The sequence below is a fragment of the Ranitomeya variabilis genome, chromosome 2 (assembly GCF_051348905.1).
Source record: "Ranitomeya variabilis isolate aRanVar5 chromosome 2, aRanVar5.hap1, whole genome shotgun sequence".
NCBI lineage: Eukaryota > Metazoa > Chordata > Amphibia > Anura > Dendrobatidae > Ranitomeya > Ranitomeya variabilis.
The window spans coordinates 954,033,730-954,060,951 of NC_135233.1; the positions used below are offsets into that span (position 1 = coordinate 954,033,730).

A 27,222-nucleotide genomic window follows, 5' to 3' on the forward strand; every position below is an offset into this window, starting at 1 on the left:
CACACCTCTGCAAGAATCTTCCGGAATGAAAAGTAAGCTTTGGCGATGTCCTACTTGTGTGGAGAACTCTTTGTGGGAGAGGAGCAAGAAGGTCAGAAGGAAGTAGGACAATCTCATTATTGAGGTGAAAGGAAGAAATCACTCTGGGAAGAAAAGACAGAAGCAGGCACAAAACCACCAAATCCAAAAGAATAGCTCCTCATTCCAGTACGTTGATAATACGGGCTTTGTGGTTCTTCCATCGCCCCTGCAAAGTGAACTAGCTGTGAACCAGTCCTCAGCGTAAAAGACTGGTGTTTGTAGTCACAATCTGAAAATTAATGAAAAGAAAGGAGTGACCCTCCTGGTGGATTACAGGAGAGGTGATCCACCAGATGAGACTGCCAGGTTTGGAAGGGTAGAAGGATTGGACAATGCACGGAGAGGATGGACCTGTCCCAATGAGAGATGGCTGCCACCATCTTGCACAATACGCTCGTACAGGAGCAAAGAGGGACTAGAGATGTTAATTTAAGTATGTGAAAGCTGGCCTGGAGAACAGACTTTTTGTCTTCCGAAAGAGAAACCTTGGCCCAGACACTATCGAGCAACTTGCCCAGAAAGACAATTCGCTGGGAAGGTAACAGGGAGGAATTCAGTTTGTTGATCATCCATCTGAAGTAAGAGTGTTCAGAGTAATCTGTAGACTTTCTAGGTTCTCAGAATATGAGAGAACAGCGTCCTGGTAAATGAAGATTATAAACCCCACTCGAAAAGTAAGAGCCATGACCACCCTGGTGGGCGGTAGCCAGTCTGAAGGGGTGATCCACTACCTAAAAGGGAAACTGTTAAATAGGGAAGTGAAGAAACTACTGATGAGCAGGAATGATGGGGGATGTAGAGATAGGCAACCTGGATATCTACTGAAAAAATAAATTCTTTGGGTACCATGGAGGTCATGACGGAATGAAGAGGCACCTTCGAGGAAGAACCAGAAGGAGGACAACTGACCCCTTTTTTTTTTTAAAGAAAAAGAAAGCCAAGAAGGGAGTGTGAGATTTAAAGCAATCTTGTATCTGGAGATTACGTTTCTCTTACCCAGGTGTCATCTACTTCAATAAACCACACGTCCTGGAATGGCAGAAATCTGTCGCCCATCTGAAGAGGGTTCTCAGGTGGGAACGGTCCATCACGCTGAAAAATACTTGTTGCCTCAATCTGGAGGACATGTTGGACTGACCAAGTGGACGCCAGGATGGGGCCAGTTTGAACAAAGGTCTCCTCTTTTATTGAAGCATCGATGGCCTTTCCTGACGGTAGGACCATTTCCAGAGGAGAACTGACGAATGGGCCAAAACTGATGCGTCTTAAGCTTGGGAAAAGAGCGTCTGGGCTTGGGTTGTGCAAGCATGGTGCTCTTACCAACGGTGACATCAGACTGAATCTGATCCGATTAGTACCAGAAAAGGCAGGAGCCCGGAAAAAGGAGGCTTGTAAGGGATTCTTTGGAAGCAGTGTTCGTGTTCCACCCAGGTAGAGGCAAAGACTGGACAGAGGGTGATGTGGACTGCTTCAAAGGTAGACTTAGTTGCCAAGAACTCAATGTGTCTACCTGTAGGTTTGAGAGCTGCTCCATCAGAGTGCAGAAGCATAGTATTTGTGGATAGCCAGAATACTAGGGGGATCCAATGAGAGTGAGTCGGACCAAATATTAAGGAGTTCATCTAGAAACAAGATATATATGCACTTCTGTTTATGGAAAGATTTGTTCGGGTGCTTCCACTCCTTGGACACAACTGTTGAATTCCTTGTGATTCGAGAAGCATCTGGCAGCTTGCCCAACTCTCTTGAAAGGTTGCACATAAGAGGAGGAGTCTGCTTTCTTGATGTTGAAGGATTGGTTCATGGCCTGAACCAGGCTGTTGGTCATGTCCCCCAGCTAGGAAACCTGGTAGGAGTCTAGTTCTGAATTTAAGTCGGGGTGAAGGTCAGATTCCGGCACGGACTGGGCCTTTGGAGAGCAAGACAAGAGACCCATCCAGGGACAGATGAATAAAGAAGGATATCTGGAGGAGGAACTCGTTAGAGGTCGCTTGGATCTCCTGTGCAATCTACCATGTTGGTGCAGAGTAGCAGGTAGGTCCGACTCACCCTGCCTACTGGTAAAAGTACAAGAGGTGGTGGAAAAAATAGGTTGACATGATGGAAACCAAGGATGGGGATACCTTGTTTAGCTCAGGCATAGACTGGGAGAGAGCTACAGCCCATTCAAGGGGAGAGGGGGCATTTCATGTTAGACAACGGTGAACTCCTCTAGGGTATGTGGCTTCAATCGGTGTATGTTGTGGTGCTCTGGCCTGAGTGAAATTTACACTTGCAAGAGGCACAGACAAAATGTGTGACCAGTTAGCGCAGGATGGCGTATATGATCATCTTTGCAATCAGGCATGGTAGAGAAGAGGAAGAAAACAATAAAAAAAAGAAAGTAAAAGAGAAGAGGGAGTGCTAAGGGGAACAAGGTAGCAGCCAGTTTAACAGAGCATATTCCTAGGGTAGTCACAAAGTCCTAGAGAGTTCTGGAGGCGACTTGAGGACTGGCTAGGAGTCCATTTTTGAGTAATATCTGAGCAGCGTACTCTCCCACAGCTCAGGAGTGGCAGAGAAAGGCTGCTTCTCTGAGGCAGGAGGAAAGGGCAGTGGTCGGTACTCAGATGTGTGTAAGAATGACTTACGAGCGCCAGATAGGCTATAGAGTGGGGAGGAGACAGGGACGGCAAAAGCTCATGTGAAAAACCCGCACGAGCTTGATAGGTTGCAATGAAAAGGTGACTAGATTACAACTGGCCCCACCGGAGTAGTAGGAAACCACGTTGTGAACATGACAGGACTATTCGGCGAAGCGGAGAACTGCAACAGGGGATGGAGACTGGCACTAGGTAAAAGGGGACTGAGCAAATCAGAGCTGTAGAGGTGAGGGGACTATACTATCTGTCCCGAAGAGGCGATAGCTGGTAGGCCGTGCATCTATGTTTCCTGGGGCCCGTAAAAGAGGTTTCCCGTGGTCCAGTCTTTGCTGTGGCCCATGGATCCATCTTTGCTCTATGCAATGCACCACACTATGGTGGGTAGGCGGATTAGGAGACAGGGAACATCTGCCTGGTTACCTGATCTGCTGCATCAGGGAATGAGGTCCTGCCATCCGGACCAGAGACGATAGAGTGTGACCCTTTCAGCATTGTGCTCTCGGTTTCTGAGTGGGATGACAGTGAAGCCATTTTCTATTTAGTTTGGAAAAAAAACAAAAAACAACAACTCCATAGGAAGGAACAGGTCTGAATTTTTATGTCAAAGTAAGCAACACTGAGTAGCTTGGTGCAACCTGTGAAGGTGGAGTAGACTTCATTTTTCTTTCTTAGTGTCAGTCTTCTAGTGGCAGCAGACAATTTTAACAGTGTGCTATGTCCCTCAATGAAGTATCTGAGAAAACCGGATAAATAGGTCATTTTCTGATGACAGCTTTCCTTTAAGGAAGGAGTCACTTTGGCACTCAGGACATAGGATTTAGTTTTACAACCCATAATGTATCAATAAGAGAAACATAGCCTTACTTGGTGTCCCACCAATTCTGAGAATTGGACTCTGAATTGCCCTATAGGGATGGTGATAGCTGATCTTCTGAACTTTTGTTGATGGAAAGAACTCTTTTAGGCTCAAGAGCACATAATACTGACTGTGCTAAACCTGCAGCAGACAGTAAATGCTTTGTGTGTGCTTGTTTTTGTTTTAGATATTGACTTTCAAAGCCTTATATATTGGTCAATCGAAGCGTGATGTCTTCTTGTAGATGACATGGCCTCTTATTGATCCCTTTGAACCATGCATGCTTCTAATACACACGTGTGGGCAGAAGCCCCAGGAAGAGCTCCACCCGGGGACACATTGTTACTTAATAAGAGGAGTTCTCCCTGTCTTTCTGCGGCGCTACAGCGTCCATCTCTGTCATACTGCTCTCTGCTAAGAATGGCGTGAGAATGCTCCGAACATTACAGAGACCAATGTGATAGTGACAGATGCTGAAGTATTGATGAAGACCTTCTGGTGAGGGGCAGTGGAGCAGCAGTGAAGATTCTTATCAAATGCCCCTGGAAGCGGCACGTACCAGTCTCATTCACGCTACAGTGTCTCCTCACTAAGCACTGAGATTTGGCAATAATTGGTGAGATCTCGCTGCTTAGTGAATGAAGATTATGCAGGGAATGATACTGTATGTGCTGCTGCTGCTGGGGAAATTGTTTCACTTCATAAGAGTTTTCACTGTCACTCCAGAGCTGACCACCAGAAGTACTTTATCAGTGCTCTCTATACAGGGAGATCACGCTGCTCAGCGCAGATACATCACTTCCATGCTGTGGAGTGACCTAGTGCTGATAGGAATGCTGGGAGCTGCTGATGCCTTTCAGCAGATAGATTTACATACCATGCGTGCACCCTTCACATAGACAAATGCCTTTACCTAGTGATTTTTTTAATTAATATTTAGAAAAGTTATATTTTTATGTATAATATATTAAAATAATAAAATAAAGAGTCATGCTTGATGATAACTAATCTTTAGGCTAAGGCAACACTGACTGTTTGCAACGCTACTGATTAATTCTAATTAATTATTTTGTGGCAGCTGTTTTTCACCCAGTTGCATACAAGTCAATGTAATGCTTTGAATTGGAAAAAGTCACCTAGAATCCCTTTTAAAAATTAAGTCTATAGTCTAGTTTTCTTAGTTATGGTTATGTAAAAAAAACAATTGGTATGGGGGACTATAGTGGCAGTTCACCACACTGATGCACAGAGATGTGGCTCCTGAGCAGCCGTGGCAAACAGGAGAAAGGCATGTGTCCCCGCTCTGCTTCTGCACCAGCCGAATTCACACAGTGCCAGTGCAAGGCAGAGAGGGCACGTAAACAACCCTCCGTCCAATCTGTTCTCTCTAGTCACCCTGATTTACATGATCATTTTCTGGATAACCATATGTGAAAAAATAGACTACAAGCAAGACTTTTTAGCACATATGCATTTTACTGTACAAGCAAACAGATTTCAGAAATCCCTTTCACATGCAGGTTCTTTTCTATTTGTATATCAGCAGCATGTCAATTCTTTCAGCATTTTTGCAACGTTTTTCATCCATTAAAATTAATGGAAAAACAGCACACAAAAATATAGAAAAATGTGTGTGTTTTACGCAGTGTTTTTCCTGCAAAGAAACAGGTTTTTGGTTCAGATATCTCTGGAGGAAATGCGTATAAGTGTGCACATAGCCTTGATGCCACCCATACTTTGCACAACTCAATTGAAAAACAAATCTTTAGGGGTGGAAAAATAAAATTACTAATATTATGTGGTTGCATAAATATGAACACCTTTAAAATAAAACTTTCTTGGAAGTTCCTTTGAATTTATGACAACATTCAGTCTTTTTTTTTTTTTTTTTAATAGGAGCCTATCAGCATGGCGCATCTATAACTCCTCCTTGCATTAGCACTCCAAATCTGCCCGATTGCAATGGCATTTCCTGTTAATAGCGTCCTCTTCAGGTTAAACCACATATATTCAATTTGATTGAGGTCTGGGCTTTGGTTGGGCCATTCCAAAACTTTGCTCTTATTCTAGTTAATACATTGTTTTATTGATTTGGAGGTATGCTTTGGGTCGTTGTTGTGCTGAAAGGTGAAATTCCGCTTCAGCTTCTTATCAGAGGCCTGAAGGTTGTGTCGCAAAATTGACTCCTATTTGGAACTGTTCATGATTCCTTCCACATTGACTAAAGCTTGTGTTCCACTTGCTGAAATACAGCCCCAAAGCATTATTCTGTCTCCATCATGCTTTGCCGTGGGTATGGTGCTTTTGGTGATGCACAGTGTTAGCTTTGCGCCAAACATTCCTTTTTACAATTATGGAAAAAATAGGGATTTATGTGTACTCACCGAGTGGCTCCGAGAAAAGGATTTTACGGTGAGTACACAAAAATCCCTATTTCTCCATTGCCACACTGGGGGACACAGGACCGAGGGACGTCCAAAAGCAGTCCCTGGGCGGGAAATAACACAACAGTGTAAACTCATGGCATCTGCTGTCTACAGGTGCGCCACCACTGCCTGCAGAATACGCCTACCCAGGCTTGCATCTGAAGATGCCCGAGTATGGACATTGTAATGCTTTGAGAAGGTGTGCAGGCTAGACCAGGTCGCAGCTTTGCAAACTTGCTCTGCAGACGCTTGATTCCGAATGGCCCAGGAAGCACCCACCAACCGAGTGGAATGTGCCCTGAGACCCACTGGGATAGGCTTGACTCTGATGCGATAAGCCTCTTGAATAACTGACCGAATCCATCTGGCGATTGTCGACTTAGAAGCGGCCAGTCCCTTTCCGGCGTCCTGCCAGGAGCAAGAACAGAGCTTCCATCTGTCGAAAAGGTGCCGTCCTAGACACGTACTTCCTGAGAGCTCTGACAAGATCCAGAGAGTGAAGAGCCTTCTCCATGCAGTGCGTCGGAGCAGGACAAAATGACAGAAGTACGATATCCTCGTTAAGGTGGAAGGAAGACACCACCTTTGGGAGGAAGGCAGGGGACGGTCTGAGGACCACCTTGTCTCGGTGGAATGTAAGGAACGGCGTCCGACAGGAAAGGGCAGCCAATTCAGAGACTCGTCAGATCGACGTAATAGCGACGAGAAAAGCCACCTTCCATGAAAGGAGAGGTAGAGAGATGTCCTGCAACGGCTTGAAGGGAGATTCCTGCAGGACACCTAGGACCAGATTAAGGTCCCAAGCCTCTAGAGGTGCTCTATTCGGAGGCACCACGTGGGAGACTCCCTGAAAGAACGTTCTGACCTGGGGATTGGAAGCAATTTTTCATTGAAAAAGGACTGACAAGGCCGAGACCTGCCCTTTAAGGGAACTCGGCGAAAGCCCCAAGTCCAGACCGGATTGGAGGAAATCCAGGATGGTAGGGTTGTTGAAAGCCAACAGAGGGCGACCTCTGCTTCTGCACCATTCAAAGAAGGTCTTCCAGGTCCGATGATAGATGCGCGATGACACCGGCTTTCGGGCATTGATCAAAGTGGAAACTACCTTGCGGGAAAAACCTGCTTGAGTCAGAACCTAGGATTCAACGGCCAAGCCGTCAAACACAGGTCCCCTGAGTTCTGGTGGTAGATCGGGCCCTGCGAAAGTAGATCCGGACGATCTGGTAGGCGCCAAGGAACGTCTGCGATGAGTTGGACCAGCTCTGCATACCACGCCCGGCGAGGCCAATCCGGAGCGATGAGAATCACTGGGACACCCTCCGCCCTGATCTTCCTGATGACTCAAGGAAGCAAGCGCAGGGGAGGAAACAGGTAAGGAAGGCAAAACCGAACCCAAGGAAGGACCAGTGCGTCCGCCCCGATTGCTCTCGGGTCCCGAGACCGGGCTACAAGCTGAGGTACTTTGGCATTGAACCAGGAAGCCCATCAAGTCTACGTCCGGAGTACCCCAACAAAGACAGATTTGTAGGAATATGTCTTGATGGAGAGACCACTCTCCTGAAGCAAGACCTTGCCGGCTGAGGAAGTCCGCGGCCCAATTCTCCACTCCTGGAATGTGAACGGCCGATATGACCGAATGGTTGTTTTCAGCCCAGCGAAGGATGTGTTCTACCTCGCGCATTGCAGCTCTGCTGCAGGTGCCCCCCTGATGATTTATATAAGCCACAGCCGTGGCATTGTCCGACTGGATACGGATGGGGCGGCCTGCTAGGAGATGATGGAACTGCCTTAGGGATAGCCAAATCGCACGAATCTCCAGGATATTGATTGGAAGGCGAGACTCGGGATGAGTCCAGGTTCCCTGCCCAGTGTGATGGCGAAAGACCGTTCCCCAGCCGAGGAGGCTGGCATCGGTAGTGACTACCAGCCAATTGACTGGGAGGAAGGACCTCCCTTGGAGAAGAGAGGTTCGGAGCATCCACCATTGGAGTGTGTGCTTGACCCGAGGGGAGAGGGCAGTCGGTTGAGGGAAAATAGACTCCCATCCCATGCATCCAGCAGAGCGTGCTGGAGGGGATGGAGGTGTAGTTGCGCAAATGGAATCGCTTCTATTGCTACCACCATCTTCCCGAGAATCCTCATGCCAAAACGGATGGAACAGGGAGACTGCTGGAGAAGCTTCCAGAACCCCTGTTGAAGAGCCAGGACCTTGTCCCGAGGAAGAAGCACCAACCCTAGGGAGGTGTCCAAGGTCATGCCCAGGAAGGAGATCCGTTGGGCCGGAACTGGGGATGACTTTTTTAAATTGACCAACCAGCCCAGCCGAGAAAGAGTATCTAAGGAAATGCGGACACACTCCTCGCAGGCTTGGAAAGATGGGCCTTAGACCAGTAAGTCGTCTAGGTAGGGAAGCACGACTAGACCCCGAGAATGTAGAATGGCTATGACCGCCGCCATGATTTTTGTGAAAACTCTGGGGGCGGTGGCGAGGCCGAAGGGCAAGGCCGTGAACTGAAAATGTTCCTCTCTGACGGCGAAGCAAAGAAACCTTTGGTGAGGTGGGAAGATTGGGATGTGGAGGTATGCATCCCGGATGTCGATGGATGCTAAGAATTCGCCTTGTTCCATCGAGGCAATGACGGAACGGAGGGATTCCATCCTGAAATGACGGACTTTGACAAATCTGTTCAAGAGCTTTAGGTCCAGGATGGGCCTGACTGTTCCATCCTTTTTGGGGACCATGAACAGATTTGAATAAAAACCGCGAAACCTTTTGTCCTCTGGGACAGGGACAATTACTCCGTCTTGGCGGAGCGACTCGATGGCCTGGGAAAAAGCCCGAGCACGCATTCCCGCTTCGGGAGGGCGGGAAGCGAAAAACCGGGTTGGAGGGGGGTGGAGGAAAAATCGATCCCTGACCCACTCGTCGTGAACGACTGCAAGCCAGGCATGACGAAACAAGAGAAGGCGTCCGCCTACTTTGCTGGTGTCGTCCGGACGAGATTGCAAGTAATTTAGAAGAAGATGGTTGGGGTCTGGATCCCCTGGACCTAGACTGCGTGGTGCGGCCCCTCCAGGAATGGTTGGGCCTGTACTAGGCTTGTGGGCTTTTGTCTCTGCCGGCCCATCGCACCGAACCAGGGGAACTGGCTGAGGAATGTCATGCGTAATTTCCACAAAAGGACCGAAAACGAGCCTGCGGTTGTCTGAATCTCTGCTGGGGAAGCGAAGTACTTTTTCTCCCTGTATCATCTGAAATCAGCTTGTCCAGCTTTTCACCAAATAATCGGCCACTGAGATATGGAAAGGACGTGAGGGACTTTTTAGATGCGGAGTCCGCTCGCCAGTTTCTCAAGCATAGTGCTCTCCTAATCGCCACAGCGTTTGAAGCCGTAAGAGCAGAGCAATTCGCCGCATCCATGGAAGCGTTTACTAAGTAATCTCCAGCCAAGGAAATTTGATTTGCCAGCTCCGCTATGTCAGAAGGAAGACCATTGTTCTGTAAGGCCTTATGCAGAGAGTCTGCCCAAACAGTCACGGCTTTGGCTAGGTAGCAGTGAAGGAGGGAAAGAGTGCCGAGCCTGAAGCTTCAAAAGCTGAACGGGCGAGACTGTCCACTAGGCTGTGGGATCTTTGATAGAAGATCCATTCGGCACAGATAGGGGAGTTTTAGAGGACAAACATGAAACAGGTGGATCCACAGGAGGAGATTCTGACCATTGTTTGTTGAGATCGGGAGAAAAAGGATAATTGGACTCCAGAGATCTCTGGCCTGCAAAACGTTTGTCCGGACGCTCCCTATGTCGCTGGACTATGTTCTGGAACTCCGGGTGATTGGCAAACACCCTATGAGTACGTTTGGTCCTTTTGAAGGACACCGAATTATCCATACTGGAGGTCGCCGGTTCCTCATCAACCTGGAGGGACTGGTTGACGGCCTCAATGAGACTATCTATAGTGCTCTGATAACATGGCGACTCCAGATCAAGAGGCACATCAGACTCAGGTTCAGAGTCCAGGTCGGAAGAGGTGCCTGGGGAGCGAGAGCGGGAAGCGGAGCTACCAGACGCCGAGGCACTAGAGAGCCTGGGAGACGAGCTACGGATGCGCTTCCTAGATGGCCGCTTGTGCTTAGAATGAGAGCGGCCTCTGCAGGTTGAAGATTCCACAGCCGTAGGGGAAACTTCCTGAATAGGTAGATCAGTGTTCCTGCTCCTGGATGGGTCCTGGAGGGACTCGATAGCTTTAGTCAAAGAAGCCATAGATTGCGAAAGTGACAGCCCACTCAGAGGGACTGGTCACCACAGGGTCGTTTGCGGCGGGGGGCTTCTGAGCGCATTTAGTGACAGTAGAGTAGAGCGGAACAGTATGCCCGCTTGGTAGTGCAGCCTGACAGGAGGTGCAAGAAGTAAGAACACCGTGTTTTTGCAGACTTTTTGGAGGGTTTAGGCAGAGACATGTTGTGCTGCTAACCTCCGTGCAGGGCTGATGTGGGGCACTTGTGCAGCTAAAAAAGCGGAGCACTGTGTGCAGGAGGAGGAGGGCCTGTGTTAGTGTGCAAGCGCACCTACCCAGGTCCTGTGGCGGCGCTTTGACCGGGAGAGGTGCGACCTGGAGTCCAGAAGCTCTTCGTATCCAAGATGGCCGCCGAGAGTATGTGGAGCGCTTCTCGCACACTGCGAGAAGCGCTAAACCGGTGGGCGGGGCCTCGCACGTGATGCGCGCTGTGGGCGTAGATGCGGCCTAGCTGGGGCCGAAGCCGGGGAGCAAATTAGCGGTGCCCGGCCGCAAGATGCGGTCGAGCCGGCGGTGCGCTCGGGGGGGATGTGCAGTAAACCTTGATCCGCCACCCTCTTGATGAGGAGGTGGAGAGGGACTGAGGAGCTCCATGCAGCACTGCTGTTCATCAGTGGTGGTGCAGAGGGAGGGCGGCCGGACTGTGCCCATTGGAAGGTGGCCTCAGTGTATCCTAAGGGTTCACTCCCCTAGGATTTCACAGGGCTAGTTCTCGGCCGTACATCCCACGTCGCAGGAGAGGGTACGGGGAGTAAAACTCGCCGTGCTCGCCTGTTGATGTTTTGGGGTAGATCGGCCCCCTTAAAAGGGTCCGTCACCCCATCATCCTCTTGCACAAAGTTAAAAATAAAATTAAAAGCAAGAACGTCTGGAGAAAAACAGACGCAGTGTGGCTCCTACGGACACTAAGCAAGAACTGGTATTATCCGGAGCCAGTGGGTGGTGTATACTGCAGAGGAGGAGCCCTTTTTGTATTTACTTAGTGTCAGCCTCCTAGAGGCAGCAGCATACACCCACGGTCCTGTGTCCCCCAATGTGGCGAGGGAGAAAAGTTCATAGGTCTCATCAGACCAGAACATATTTTTTTACATGCTTTTGGCAAAACATTTTTCAGGCTGCGACATTTTTATTTGAAAGCAAAATTTTCCATTTTGCCACTGTTTTCCACAACCCAGACATAAATAGAATATGGGAGTTTGTTGTCACATGCAGTACGCAACCAGTACTTGCCAGAAGCTATTGCTATTTATTATTACAAGCTCATGCAGTTCCATGGTATATTGAATACAAAATTTTGTTTGTACCCTTCTCCTAGTTGATAACTTTCAACAGTGAGAACCCTTTGCTGTGTTGTAAGCTATTTATGGACCATAGCTTTTATTGCAAAATGCCTCAAAGAAAATGTCAGGTAAATCCTACTAGGAATGCAAAACTTGATACTGGAGTTAACCAGAAACCCTGTAAATGATGGCAGCTGTGTACTGAATATTATTTTAACAAGAGTTTAAATGTGATTGGTTAATTCTGAACACAACCACATATCCAATTATAAGAGGGTGTCCACACTTATGAAGCCACATTATTTCAGTTTTGTTATTTTTATTTTCCCACTCAGAATGATGTCAGTTTGCTTCACAAAGGATTTATACAGATTGTAGTTGACATTAAAGTTGGAAAAAGTTCGGAAATGATTATTCTTGGTATGATATGGTTACATAAAAAAACTGGCATTTTAACTAGGGCGTGTAGACTTTTTATATCCACTCTACTTTGATTTAAGCTATATTGCATGTCTTTAGAAGTACAAACATGAACTTCTTACCTGTAGCGGTATGAATTGGTTGTGGCTTCCAGCATTTGGCATATGTCCAGGGTAAGATCCTTGGTAATACATTTTATTATGAAATGGTACGGTCGGTCTCCAGGGAACGGCACCAAACATATGAGGTGCTGAAGGCATGATGTTGGCTGCACAGAAAGAATGTCATTCTATTATGGGATTAACTAACATATGGTATAGTAGTTTTACTACAGGACTGCTGCCATTTGTATCTATATATGCATGACACATTTGTGAGTCAGAATTGCTACAAAGCAGGACGATTACTTAGGTTGGATCATTCCTACACAATTAGTCATCATCATCACCCATATACACAAGCTAAAACTTCACCTCCTTTCCAACACAGCAGACCCAGCTAAATGCCATGACTTACGTGCTGGCTGAGGAAACACTGGCAGGGATCCCGCAGATAAGTTTGCTCCTAGAGGTTGATAATTTGAAAAGAGAGGTGGCGGCAGAGGAAAGTTTGCTCCAAGTGAGCCCTAATGAAAACAATTAAAAAAACAAAAAAACAAAAACAAAAAACAAACAGTAAAGGATCAGCAGAATACAAATCAGCAGTAAAAAGTGACAGCTTATGTTGGGGTGCTTGTGAGATTTGACAAATCAAAACACTACCAGACCGGTAAATAATGCAAACAGGAAAAAATTTAAAACACCAAAATTGCTTTCATTTGTTCAGTACAACATCGCAAAAAACTTTGTAAAACGCTTTCAAAATGTCATATCTATCCAGAAATAAAATCAATAAAAACATTGACTCACCCTGCAATAAATAAGCTCTCACACATCTCCATCAACCAAAAAATAAGAACATTACGGATCTTGGAAAAATCAACGGAATTTTTTTTGTTTCACACATTATTTTATTTATTCATTTTTTACACATGCCTTAATCATATTGAGGAGGAGAACCATATTGCCAGGTAATTTGTACCACACAATTTACGCCATAGAGATAAGAAAACTGTCACAATTGCATTTTTGTTCGCAAATTCAGCAGACTTGGAATTTTTTTCCCCATTTTCCAGTACGCTAATGTTGTAAAAGGATTGTCTTTCAAAACTACAAGTAGTCCCGCAAAAATCAAGCTGTCATATGTCTATGTGGACAGAGAAATAAAATATTATAGTAAAAAGTAGACACACTGGCGCTCCACCAACTTGAAGTGGAAAAGGAAGGGGGGGGGGAAGCTGCTTGTGATACGTCAGGGTCTTTGTACCATCCTGTCCAAGGATATAGCAATAGGTTATGTGAAAAGTTATCACCACGCTGGAGATATAGGACTGGGTTGAGGGCTGGATATATAGGTACTATTATTGCTTGTACAGGCGTTTGTGGTATAGTGTGCGGCAATCTCAAGGACCCAAAACCTGCAGCTGGGCAGAGGTTACCCTGCAAAATCCCTATCTGCTCTATCGATATAGAGCAAAAGGGAAAAAGAGAGGTATCAGTGTTCATAAACTTACTTGTCTTGTCGGTGGTGGTATAGCGTGTCGGAGTAGCAGAAGCAATATCTGTCCCAAGAAGGGGTGTCAGCACTGCTCAGGGCTGTAGTACATAGCGGACCCTCCGGCACAAGACGGTGCAGGACGCGGTTGGAGCCAAGAGGTGATGCGGGCGCGTCCCCCCTCGAGATGATCCTCTTGACTGGCCACAGAGAATCGCCGGCTTCTGGTGTGCCCCGGCAGGAAGCAACGCCGAGGCTGTGGCGGGATGCGATGGGGTTGTGGAAAAAATGTGACGTCACGAGGCTGATGGACGAGTGCGCGAAGGGTCCAAAACAGTCCAACGTGTTTCGAAGGATGCGTTCCTTCTTCGTCAGGGCTATGGTTCCCCCGTGTACCCAGTCCTTATATACCACCGCCCACCTACCGTTTCCAGTTTGAGTGACGTATGTAGCAGGTCACAGACATTTAAATGACTTATTTTTTAATCAATCAAATGTATTAATTTTCTGACACTCTTTTAGGTATATTTAATTTAATTTTAAGGCACACATACATATATTTTTGCATATATTGGTAATAAAATATAGTTTTTTTTCTATTGTAACATATATAGCCAAATTGTTCTTTATCCTAACGCTTAAGCACAATTTATATCTACTAATACATATGGCAGATAGGTTAATTGATTTTAATGCAATTTGGTAAATTTTTTGACGCAATTAACATGCCATGCATTCATGTAACATACATCATATATATCTGGCCCTAATAAGTGTTCAGTATAAACACCAACACGAGCAAGTCATTTAAATGACTATGTGACTTGCTACATAAGCCACTCAAACAGGAAACGAAAGCTGTAGGCGGGCGGTGATATATAAGGGCAGGGTACACGGGGGGACCATAGCCCTGACGAAGAAGGAACGCATCATTCGAAACACGTTGGACTGTTTTGGCCCCTTAGTGCACCCATCCATCAGCCTCATGACGTCACATTTTTTCCCACACCCTCATCGCATCCCGCCACAGCCTCAGCGTTGCTTCCGGCCAGGGCACGCCAGAAGCCGGCGGTTCTCTGTGGCCAGCCAGGAGGATCATCTTGAGGGAAGGAGGCTCCCGCATCACCTCCGGGCTCCAACCTTGTCCTGCACAGTCTTGTACCGGAGAGTCAGCTATGCACTACAGCCCAGAGCAGTGCTGACACCCCTTCTTGGGACAGATATTGCTTCTGCTACTCCGACACGCTATACCACTACCGACAAGACAAGTAAGTTTATGAACACTCATACCTCCCTTTTTCCCTTTCGCTCTACAGGTCCTTCTCAAAAAATTAGCATATAGTGTTAAATTTCATTATTTACCATAATGTAATGATTACAATTAAACTTTCATATATTATAGATTCATTATCCACCAACTGAAATTTGTCAGGTCTTTTATTGTTTTAATACTGATGATTTTGGCATACAACTCCTGATAACCCAAAAAACCTGTCTCAATAAATTAGCATATCAAGAAAAGGTTCTCTAAACGACCTATTACCCTAATCTTCTGAATCAACTAATTAACTCTAAACACATGCAAAAGATACCTGAGGCTTTTAAAAACTCCCTGCCTGGTTCATTACTCAAAACCCCCATCATGGGTAAGACTAGCGACCTGACAGATGTCAAGAAGGCCATCATTGACACCCTCAAGCAAGAGGGTAAGACCCAGAAAGAAATTTCTCAACAAATAGGCTGTTCCCAGAGTGCTGTATCAAGGCACCTCAATGGTAAGTCTGTTGGAAGGAAAAAATGTGGCAGAAAACGCTGTACAACGAGAAGAGGTGACCGGACCCTGAGGAAGATTGCTGAGGAAGCAGTGGACTGAGTCTGGTGTGGAAACATCCAGAGCCACCGTGCACAGGCGTGTGCAGGAAATGGGCTACAGGTGCCGCATTCCCCAGGTAAAGCCACTTTTGAACCATAAACAGCGGCAGAAGCGCCTGACCTGGGCTACAGAGAAGCAGCACTGGACTGTTGCTAAGTGGTCCCAAGTACTTTTTTCTGATGAAAGCAAATTTTGCATGTCATTCGGAAATCAAGGTGCCAGAGTCTGGAGGAAGACTGGGGAGAAGGAAATGCCAAAATGCCTGAAGTCCAGTGTCAAGTACCCACAGTCAGTGATGGTGTGGGGTGCCAGGTCAGCTGCTGGTGTTGGTCCACTGTGTTTCATCAAGGGCAGGGTCAATGCAGCTAGCTATCAGGAGATTTTGGAGCACTTCATGCTTCCATCGGCTGAAATGCTTTATGGAGATGAAGATTTCATTTTTCAGCACGACCTGGCACCTGCTCACAGTGCCAAAACCACTGGTAAATGGTTTACTGTCCATGGTATTACTGTGCTCAATTGGCCTGCCAACTCTCCTGACCTGAACCCCATAGAGAATCTGTGGGATATTGTGAAGAGAAAGTTGAGAGACGCAAGACCCAACACTCTGGATGAGCTTAAGGCCGCTATTGAAGCATCCTGGGCCTCCATAACATCTCAGCAGTGTCACAGGCTGATTGCCTCCATGCCACGCCGCATTGAAGCAGTCATTTCTGCCAAAGGATTCCCGACCAAGTATTGAGTGCATAACTGAATATTATTATTTGTTGGTTTTTTGGTTTGTTATTAAAAAACACTTTTATTTGATTGGACGGGTGAAATATGCTAATTTATTGAGACAGGTTTTTTGGGTTATCAGGAGTTGTATGCCAAAATCATCAGTATTAAAACAATAAAAGACCTGACAAATTTCAGTTGGTGGATAATGAATCTATAATATATGAAAGTTTAATTGTAATCATTACATTATGGTAAATAATGAAATTTAACACTATATGCTAATTTTTTGAGAAGGACCTGTATATCGATAGAGCAGAAAGGGATTTAAGGCTATGTGCACACTTTCAGGATTTCTTGCAGAAAATTCCTGAGAAAAACCTGAAATTTTCTGCAAGAAATCTGCATGCGTTTTTTGCGTGTTTTTGGTGCGTTTTTTTCCGGACATTTCCCAATGCATTTTACAGTGGGAAATCTGCAAAAAACCCCGCAAAATTAATGAACATGCGTTTTTTTTTACCGCGATGTGTTTTCTGCGCGGAAAAAAACGCATCATGTGCACAAAACATGCAGAATTCATTCTAAATGATGGGATGCATATTGTATGCTGTTTTTTTGCGGTTTTATAGCGTTTTTATCAAGAAAAATCAGCAACGTGTGCACACAGCCTTACAGTGTAACCTCTGCCCAGCTGCATGTTTTGGGTCCTTGAGTTTCCGGCACAATATACCATAAAACGCCTGTACACCAATATCAATGTACTGACCCAGGTATATTAACAGCAATAACAGTGCCTATATATCCAGCCCTCAACCTAGTCCTATATCTCCAGAGCGGACACAGAAAAATGAAATAGTTATGGCTTTTGGAAGAAGGGGAGAAAAAAAATGAGAATGCAGAAACCAAAATTAGCCGTGTCGGGAAGGAGCTAAAACTAGGTATGTGGCTTCAGCACTAGCTGCACCTATAGGTTAAGATAGATCTGTATTTACTTACTAGCCTCTGCAACGCATAAAAGGCAGCTTTTTCTTTTGCTTCATGTTCAGCATGACATTGGGGTCCATGAAGAACCAAACCATTTGACAGCTTCACTTGACAGACTGTCAACGCCTAGGAAAAGTAGAAAATAATACACACTATAAACATACCGTCCGTCACATCAAAAGAATTATAAAAATCCACTGGGTGTAAACTAAGCACATAAACCAATATATTAGAGCTTGCAACTGGAAAACAGCTAGAAAATAAAGACCAACGAAAGAAATACAAATAATAATAGGATATAAAGAGGAGTACTTCAGCCACTGTGGATTTCAGTGGAATCCATTTGCATATAGTGGTTAGAATTAATCACACAATGAGTATGCTAAAACTGGAGACTTTATAGATCACATAGCTATCCAAAGATATTGGCAATGGGGTTGGCTTAACAGGTTACCTATTACAAGATAAACTATACCTGTGGTGTCCGCAGCAGGGAAAACTCTGGTGGATGCATGCCAACAAGGGAACAGATGCGGCAAAGTTCAGCTACCGCTGGGGCCAGAGGTGTGGCTAATGGTGGAGTGAGCAGAGGCGGGCGCAGCAGTTCTGGATTTGGGGTTTTGAATGGTGGTCCCGCACCATGTGGTCTGTTCATGTGAGCAGCTGTTCAATAAGTACACAATTAACACAACATAACCTTCAAGTATAAGTATTTTGAAATATAAACTGTCCCTGAAGTACGTCCCATCAGGCAACATTCAGGGTGTGTATAAAGCTCCACTGCTGCCCCAACAAGCATGCCGAAATATACAAATTATCAGTTTCTTTCATCATTATGATGTACAATAAAAAAAAGTATATAATGTTGTACAGTGTTAGCCAGAAAAATTGATGTACGGTACATACTTTTATGCAAAAAAAGGAGATTTTTGTGTACTCACTGTAAAATATCTTTCTCTTAGCCTCTAATTGGGGGACACAGGACCATGGGTGTTATGCTGCTGTCCACTAGGAGGCGACACTATGCATAATCTGAAAAAAGATTAACAGTGGCTCCTCCTCTCCAGTATACACCCTTGGACGGCAACAGCCTTCTCCAGTTTTGTGCAAAAGCAGTAGGAGGAACGTAACATGAATAACATAGACATGCCTATAAGAAGGCCACTATGTATGAGCTCAAAGAAAAATATGAGAACTCAACAGTAACAGCCTGAAAAGGGCAACAGGGTGGGAGCTGTGTCCCCCAATTAGAGGCTAAGAGAAAGATTTTACGGTGAGTACACAAAAATCTCCTTTACTCTGTCACCTCATTGGGGGACACAGGACCATGGGACGTCTTAAAGCAGTCCCTGGGTGGGAAGCAATGGACGAATATTGTGCAGACAGGCCCCTATACTTAGGGCACCGCCGCCTGCAGGACACATCTACCCAGGCTCCCGTCCACTGAGGACTGGGTATGAACCCTGTAGTGTTTACTAAACGTGTGTAGGCTAGTCCAAGTGGCCGCCTTACACACTTGTTGTGCCGAAGCCTGGTGCCGAATGGCCCAGGAGGCCCCTACCGCCCGTGTAGAGTGTGCCGTAATACCGTCTGGAAGAGGAGAATTCTTAAAGCGGTAGGCCTCTTGAATGGTGGATTTGATCCACCTAGCAATGGTAGCTTTGGAAGCTGGCAGACCCTTGTGGCCACCTTCCGGAAGGAGGAAAAGAGAATCAGACCTCCGGAAGGATGCAGTCCTAGACACGTATATACGCAATGCCCTGACGAGGTCAAGCGTATGCAGAGCCTTCTCCACTCTATGAACCGGAACCGGACAAAGGGATGGTAGTGAAATTTCCTCATTGAGGTGGAAGTTGGACACAACCTTCGGAAGGAAGGATGGTACCGTACGAAGAACTACCTTGTCCTGGTGAAAAGCCAGGAAAGGCCGTCTGCAGGAAAGTGCTGTCAGTTCAGACACCCTGCGTAGCGAGGTGATTGCCACCAGGAAAACCACCTTCTGGGAGAGAAAGCGGAGCGGGACCTCCTTAAGGGGTTCGAAGGGTGGTTCCTGCATTGCTGTCAGGACCAGGTTGAGGTCCCACGTTTCTAGTGGTCGTCTGTAGGGGAAAACCAAACGGGAAACCCCCTGAAGGAAAGTCCTTACTTGCGGCTTGGTAGCAATGCGCCTTTGAAAAAGCACTGAGAGGGCTGACACCTGGCTCTTAAGCGAGCCCAACGACAGCCTGGCCTCCAGACCGGATTGGAGAAAACCAAGTACTTTGGGTAGGGAGTAAGGGAGTGGGATCTGGCCACGAGATTCACACCAGGTAAAGAAAACTTTCCAGGTAATAAATCTTGGCAGAGGCTGGCTTCCGTGCCCTGATCATAGTTCCAATGACTTCCGGCGAGAGCCCTGCCTGGGTTAGAACCCAGGTCTCAAAGGCCACGCCGTCAAATTGAGAGCCCTTGAGTTCTGGTGGTAGAACGGGCCTTGTGATAGAAGATCGTGGCGGACGGGGAGACGCCAGGGGGCGTCTGCTGTCAGTTGTACGATGTCGGCGTACCATGTGCGTCTGGGCCAGTCCGGTGCAATTAGGATGGTTGGAACTCCCTCTTGTTTGATCTTCCTCACCACTCTGGATATCAGGGGGAGAGGTGGAAAAATATACAGAAGCTGGAACTGAGTCCAGTCCTGAACCAGAGCGTCTGCTCCAAGCGACCGCTGATCGTGTGTCCTGGCCATGAAGTTGGAGACCTTGGCATTGAAGTGGGATGCCATTAGGTCCACATCCGGGGTCCCCCAGCGGTGACAGATCTGGCGAAAAATTTCGGGATGGAGAGACCACTCTCCCGAGTCTATTCCTTGTCGGCTGAGGAAGTCTGCTTCCCAGTTGTCCACACCCGGAATGTGGACCGCCGAAAGAACCGACCCTGTGTCCTCCGCCCAGTGGAGGATATGTGACACTTCTCGCATCGCCTGGGTACTGCGGGTCCCCCCTTGGTGATTCACATATGCCACGGCAGTGGCATTGTCCGATTGTATTCTGATGTGAGAGGCTGCCAGTAAGTGATGGAAGGCCCTCAATGCCAGGAGGATGGCACGAATTTCCAGGATGTTGATGGGCATGGTCGCTTCCACTGGGAACCACTTGCCCTGTGCCCTGTGGTGTAGGTGCACCGCACCCCAACCCGTCAGTGGTCAGAACCTTCCATTGACCTGTGAGAAAGGATTTCCCCTTTGCTAGCGAGGTTGGCTTGAGCCACCAGTGCAGGGACCTCCTGGTTGATGACGTTAGCTGGAACTCCCTGTCGAGAGAAAAGGGATTCCTGTCCCAGGACTTGAGAATGGCTAGTTGGAGAGGCCTGAGGTGAAACTGGCCAAATGGGACTGCTTCTATTGCTGCCCCTATCTTGCCGAGGACTCTCATGGCAAACCGGAGAGATCGAGGGGGTTTGCGGAGGAGGGTGCGAACTCCTAGGCGGAGAGCCAGTGCCTTGTCCTTGGGAAGGAGCACTAGACCCCTGGAGGTGTTGAATAGCATTCCCAGGAAGGTCAGGGACTGACTCGGGGTTGGTGATGACTTTTGTAGGTTGATTAACCAGCCCATGCGACTGAGAGTATCGGTTGTGATTGAGACGCTGAGCTCACAGTCCTTGAAGGTGGGAGCCTTGATGAGTAGATCGTCCAGGTATGGAACGACTACTATGCCTCTGGAGTGCAGGACGTCCATGGTGGCTGCCATGACTTTGGTGAACACTCTGGGAGCCGTGGCGAGTCCGAAAGGGAGAGCCACGAATTGGTAGTGGTCCTGGCCTATTGCGAACCTGAGAAACCTCTGATGGGCAGGTGCAATGGATATATACAGGTATGCGTCTTGTATGTCTATGGAGGCGAGATATTCTCCCTTCTCCATGGAAACAATGATGGACTGAAGGGACTCCATGCGGAAGTGACGGACCCGTACATATTTGTTGAGCTGTTTTAGGTCTAGTATGGGCCATACGCTGCCTCCTTTCTTGGGAACTACGAATAGATTGAAGTAGAACCCTCGGAAGCGGTCGGTCGTGGGGACCGGTACTATGACTCCTGCTTGAAAAAGTGAGGAGACCGCTTGGTGGTAGGCACGAGCCTTGGCAGGCGGTTTTGGGGGGACCGAGAGGAAGAATCGGTCCGGTGGGTTGGAGGTGAAGTCTATTTTGTATCCGGAAGACACTAGTTCCCTGACCCACCTGTCTTCTGTAATAGGCAGCCAGACTTGATGAAAGAGCAAAATTCAGCCGCCTACTGGTGTGGTGTCTTCCGGAGTCCGTGAGTCATGATGAGGAGAAAGTCTGAGATTTTCCTCCTCTGGGCTTAGGCTGGCCTGCTTTTGACTGCCAGGTCTTGTCCGACCTTTGCGTCGATCGTGAGTTGTCCCTGCGTGGGGAACGGTTACGATTTTGTGCTGGGAGCGAGACAGACAAGCCCTAGGAATTTCGAAAGGATCGGAATCGAGTTTGGTTACGCTTCTTGTAAGTGCGTTTAGGTCTGAGTTGGGGAAGAGAAGTACTCTTACCCCCGGTGGCGTTGGATATCATAGTGTCCAACTGTTCACCGAAAAGTCTCCCACTGAGGTAGGGGAGGTGCGTGAGGGACTTTTTTGAGGCTGCGTCCGCCTTCCATTCCCGCAGCCAGAGGATACGCCAAATTGTGATGGCGTTTGATGCTATCCCCGCTACTCCCCTTGCTGAATCCAGAGCTGCATGAAGCATGCAGTCTGCTACAAGTGCTATTTGAACCGCTTGGTCCGACAGCTCAGGAGCGGATGCTTGGAGAGCTTGCAAATTTTTTGCCCAGGCCAGAATGGCCTTGGCAGCCCAAACAGAGGCGAACGCGGGAGCCAGGGATGCCCCTGCTGCCTCGAAAATTGAACGAGCCATGCGTTCTACCTGCCGGTCTGCTGCGTCCCTGAGGGTTGAGCTATCTGGCAGTGAAAAGAGGGTCTGTGCTGCTAGCCTAGAGACTGGGGGGGTCCACTTCGGGTGGATCTGTCCATTCCTTAGTGTCCTTCTGTGGGAAGGGGTACCTCGCCTCCAGATATTTGCTTTTAGTGAATTTTTTTTCTCAGGCTGTGAGAGCTGCTTTTTAAGGATCGCCTTAAACTCTGGGTGGTTAGAGAAAACTTTAGGCGGCTTTAGAGGTCCTTCAAAGGAAATCTTATGTTCTGGGGCCTCTGGTGGTGGATCAGAAATGTCCAGCACCCGATGGATGGAAGAGATTATGTCCTCAACTAGCGCTGTATTGCTAGGAGGGATTGGGATCAGGGACCCCTCCGTTTTCCTGAGTCAGAGTCGCAGATGCCTTCCGAATTCTTTGTATCACTGAGGCGCCCCCTTCTGAGTGAGCCAGGGAGGAGGCCTTCTCTGGTCGGGGATTACGGAGATCTGCATTGTCTGTCCCTGGAATGGGACGGTCTAGATGACCTGGAGCTACGGTGTCTCTCCCTAGAGGGGGATGACCGTGTGCTATGGGATGACACAGATGGACTTGATCTATGGGTCCTCTTGCGTCCTGACCTAGACGTGGATGTGCCAGGGTCATCTTGTTCCTGAGTCAAGCTCTCCTTTTGCTGGGTAACGGTCATAGCCGAGGCATGACCCTGCAGAGCCTGAAGCAATGTGGAGGTTAGGTTATCTATAGACTGCGTCATAGATTGCGATATCTGAGTAGCCCATTCCGGCGTGGCATTAGACACCGAGGCATTGGCAGGGGCTTCTTGGGGCTCTGACACATTAGTTTGTATACAGTTCTGGCAATGCGGGTACGTGCTGCCACTGGGGAGAGCGGTCCCGCAGGCTGTGCAGAATGCATAATAGCAGTTCTGCCTGGTTCTCTTGGACCTTGAGCCCGGCATAGTGCACAGAGTGCAGAAGGGCTGCCGGCAGAGGACCTTACAGGGGTAGAGAAACCTATAGGGGAGCCTTATAGGTAATATGGATTCACAGCGGAGTAAAAAAAAAAAAAAAAACCCAGCTGTGATCTTACCCCACCAGTGTGCCCCTAGGTCCAGCGCCGAAGATCCACAGACCTGTGCCCCCCAGAGACTGGCTGCCTGGTCCTGCAGACCGGGAGATGCAGGGTTAATCTGCAGCAGAAAATGGCTGCTGAGAAGGAGAGGAAGGAGGAGAAGGGGGCGGAGACTGGAAAAAGGCGGCAAGGCTGTGTAAAAACGCGCCCTTTCTGTCTCGATCCACCCCCTTTATGACATTATAGAGTGTCATATTTGTCATCCGGGGGCGGCGGCTTCAGCTAGGCCGAAGCCGGGGTCTAAATTAGATGCCTGAGGCCCAGAAGGGCTCCAGGCCGGCGCGAAAGTCCGGGAGGGGGTCGGATCTGAACCGGACCCCCCTGGATTTAAAGGCAGGATGGCGGTGGGGCTATAAGCGGAAGGGGGGGCCCTGTGAGGGGTCCCCCTGAGGCAGTATAGAGCTGGTGCTGCCGCAGAGACAGGGGTGCAGGGAGCCCTGTGTCTGTCTGTGCCATGCCTGCCTGCACTCCCCCCGGCCCCAACAGGAGTCCGCAGCTGGGCTGGGGTCCCTGGATGCAGGCGCAGTGTGCTGGCCCATTGCTGGGAGCTGTAGAATGCTGCCTGTACAGGCCCTACCTGAGGCGTCTCAACCTAATACCCCCAGAGGGGGATTAGGGAGGGTGCTGTTGTCACCTTCAGGGGCCTTTATCCTTGCCTCGACCTCAACCCAGAAACCAAAAGGAATTGGGGAAGGAGGGGGGTCTCGACTTCGAACCAGCACCCGAGGGACTGGGGAAGGAGCAACATGGGGAATAGCCAACTCTACTTCAACTGGGCACCCCATAATAGGGGGCCGAGGAAGGAGCCATGCCGGGAGTCTCACAGGAGACCCTCTTTTCTTCATCTGTAATCACGTCGGAAAAAACGGAGTAAAAATCTTTTAGGTGTGCCTCCCATGCGACACTAAGCAAAAACTGGAGAAGGCTGATGCCGTCCAAGGGTGTATACTGCAGAGGAGGAGCCACAGTTAATCTTTTTTCAGATTATGCATAGTGTCGCCTCCTAGTGGACAGCAGCATAACACCCATGGTCCTGTGTCCCCCAATGAGGCGACAGAGTAATTACAAAAGTATTCTAGCAGTGATACCTTTATTGGCTAACCAGAAAACTTATATTTGAAAGCTTTCCGAGCACAGAAGCCCCTTCTTCAGGCTGGTTTACAAATGATGTTCAAGTCTTTGACAATAGGACTCAAACACCACCTGAATTTCTGGCACACTACATGGACACACTTCCACCACACCAACTCCAGATCACAGTCACGACTACCACCACCTCTCCATTTGTAACAAAAACCTTAATTTGATTTCCTTGGTCTATCTTCAGGAGCCATCACCCTATTCACAAATGTCCTGTTATAATATCTCTTAAATGTTGGGCTCTTGTCTCATTGATTTGTAATCCTGCCTGATGAATGTGCCTCTGTGCGCTGAAACCTTGCAAACATAATTGCAAATTACTCCTAGAACACTTTTGTCATTTTTGGCCATAAAAGTATGTATATCAATTTCATCATTATGAAGTGGTGAGAGGACATACCCATATGCTTGGTTTGTTTCCGCGGCGCAACAGGATCCTTTTTGACATCGCTCTGCTTTTCTGGTCCATCAGAGCTATCAATCTTCAAGATCTCTTTTAACATTTGCGTCCCTTTCTATGAAGGAAAATAAAGTTAACTTTCTCTGTAGTAAATACCAAAACATAGCTTTCAATCAATGACGTGTCCCTTTCTGAAAAGCGGTTTCTGGGACTTACACACTATTGATGTATCAGCCCATTGAAGGCACAATATAGGCTCCATGTCCACATCGTCATTTACACAGCCACAACAGCTTACCCATATTCAGAACAATGGCACTGCAGGATGCAGACAGATGAACCACTGACAACAAACAGGAACTTTAAAGTGACAGAAAAGAATACATAGCTGAGCAAGTCTTGAAAATACAAGGTAATGGATAGTATAGCCCAAAAGCGCTACACCAGCTTAGAAATGTTGCTATGAACATATAGGCTAAAAAGGCTGGAACGGACAACGTACAGCGAGGGCATCAGTCATCCCCATTGCTGCCCACGCTTATCTCCTTAATTCAAAGCTACACCTCTTCTACGTTAGTCGTTTGATCAATGGAAGGTAATACTGTCAATCAAAAAGGTAGTAGCATTGTGTGTAGATTTCTGTGTGCCAGATGTAGACCTCAGACACTATACAGGCATCCCATCCATTAATCTGAATTTTCAGAGCCATATATTCTGTTAGGGTCATATAATGATGATGGCAGAATCCCTTTAATTGTGCAGATTGTCAGAGGATCCAGCCCTGACCAAACATTGATCACCTATCTTAAAAATAGGCTATCAATCGTTATTTCACAAACCCACCTATTGCTATTGTTAGGGTATGTTTCCACGGTCAGTAAACGCTGCGGGTTGGACACTGCATACAGCTGCAGAGTCCAAATATTACAGCATAGTGGATGGGATTTCATGAAATCCCTTCTCCACTATGCGTGCAGGGACACCTATGGCTTCCCTGCGTAGCCGGACATGCAGCTCCTCTTTCCAGACCGCAGCATATTTATTTATCTTGCGGAGAAGCTCCGTCTCCGCAAGATAAAGTCACCCATACAATGTATAGGATGCGGTGATTCCGCATGGTTCAATGAACACAAGTGGAATCACCGGGCGTACAAAAGCCGGCAGCGCTTTGGAAGGAGCAGACATGTGCTGCGTCCAAAGCGCTGTCAATACTGACCGTGGAAACATACCATTAGGGTAGGATACCAAATGAGCCACAAAACCTTACCATAGCAAAGGACTGTGGGGACAAATGTTCTTCGGTAGTCCTCTGTGCCTCCATAATGGGTGCAGGCTGTGCTTGCTCATCTCCTGCAATCTTCAAAGATGCAAAAAGCTTCTCAAATTCACTATTTGGCTGTGAAGAAGGGGACATCATCTGTTACATTCACTGCAGCTGCATAAAATTCAAGCATAACTCAGAAATTTAGTGGAGATAATTTATACTGTGGGTGAAGTCAGCATTACCTTTCCTTCAGTGGTGCCAGCACTACCACGAGCTGCTGCCTCTAACTGATCATTTCTCCTCAATAGTTTGATGCGCGTTTCAGGCTCAGAGACATTCTACATAATGCAGAGAAGAGATACCTACTTTATGAGCTGTAAAAACTTCTTTCGATGGTTAATGAGGACCTTTCTCCACCCCCACCTCCCCTCCGGGTGTCACTTTGTTTTTCATTTGTAAATCCAACACATGGTTCCAGAGATATAGACTTTCATTCGGTGCTTATTTTTATGGTCATTACCAAGGGGGCGTTGCTCACAGGGTAATAACGCAGAGCAGCCTAAAGACAAGCCCCCAGAGAATCCTGTGTGCATCGCCCCCCTGTAAGAGCATAAAAATTTGCACTAAATGAAAAGGACTCCATCTTTAGTAGTGTACAGTGGTTTAAAAAAAACCCCAAATACTCAGGACAGCAGTAGAAAAAGTAAGAGCAAAAAAAGGTCACTTGGTTACATATACATAAAAGGGGCTGTTCACCACTCCTTCAGCCCCTTCTGAAATCCTGTTTTCCCCAAGTAATACTCATACTCACTGTTCCTGTGGTGTTGACACTGGCTCTCCCGGGGACCATGTGACATTTTTGTGTCATGCAATCCCTGTGACCAATCAGCGCTTGCTTCACTCTCCTCCTATGGCCTTGATTGACATCCAGAGTAGGTGAGAGTTATGGGTGCTCTCTCACTTCCTCTGTCTGTCTGATTTGTCACAAAAGGGGGGAGAAGTGAAGCCAGCGCTGATTATGTCACACAATCCCTGTGGCCAATGTCACACAATCCCTGGGAGAGCCAGTGCTGACACCGCTGGAAGGCAAATATGTTAAATTACTGGGATGAAACATGGGATTCAGAAAGGGCTGTCCGAGTAGAAGGCCATTTTTAAAACTGTTCAGCGCAAAACAGCCTGAGGTCAATGTCAGACCTTC

General features: G+C 47.5%; 1 protein-coding gene across 2 annotated transcripts in view; it reads right to left on the minus strand.

Moving 5' to 3' along the window:
- Nucleotides 1-27,222, minus strand: part of XRN1 (5'-3' exoribonuclease 1) — a 175,547-nt gene that overhangs the window by 5,236 nt on the left and 143,089 nt on the right. For both annotated transcript variants that reach the window (XM_077290791.1, XM_077290790.1), the window contains 7 exons: nucleotides 26,264-26,359; nucleotides 26,025-26,153; nucleotides 24,758-24,872; nucleotides 17,644-17,831; nucleotides 17,181-17,294; nucleotides 12,518-12,626; nucleotides 12,124-12,269 (listed from right to left, as the gene is read on the minus strand). In XM_077290791.1, coding sequence (XP_077146906.1) covers nucleotides 12,124-12,269; nucleotides 12,518-12,626; nucleotides 17,181-17,294; nucleotides 17,644-17,831; nucleotides 24,758-24,872; nucleotides 26,025-26,153; nucleotides 26,264-26,359 — 897 coding nt within the window. The remainder of the gene's footprint in view (nucleotides 1-12,123; nucleotides 12,270-12,517; nucleotides 12,627-17,180; nucleotides 17,295-17,643; nucleotides 17,832-24,757; nucleotides 24,873-26,024; nucleotides 26,154-26,263; nucleotides 26,360-27,222) is intronic.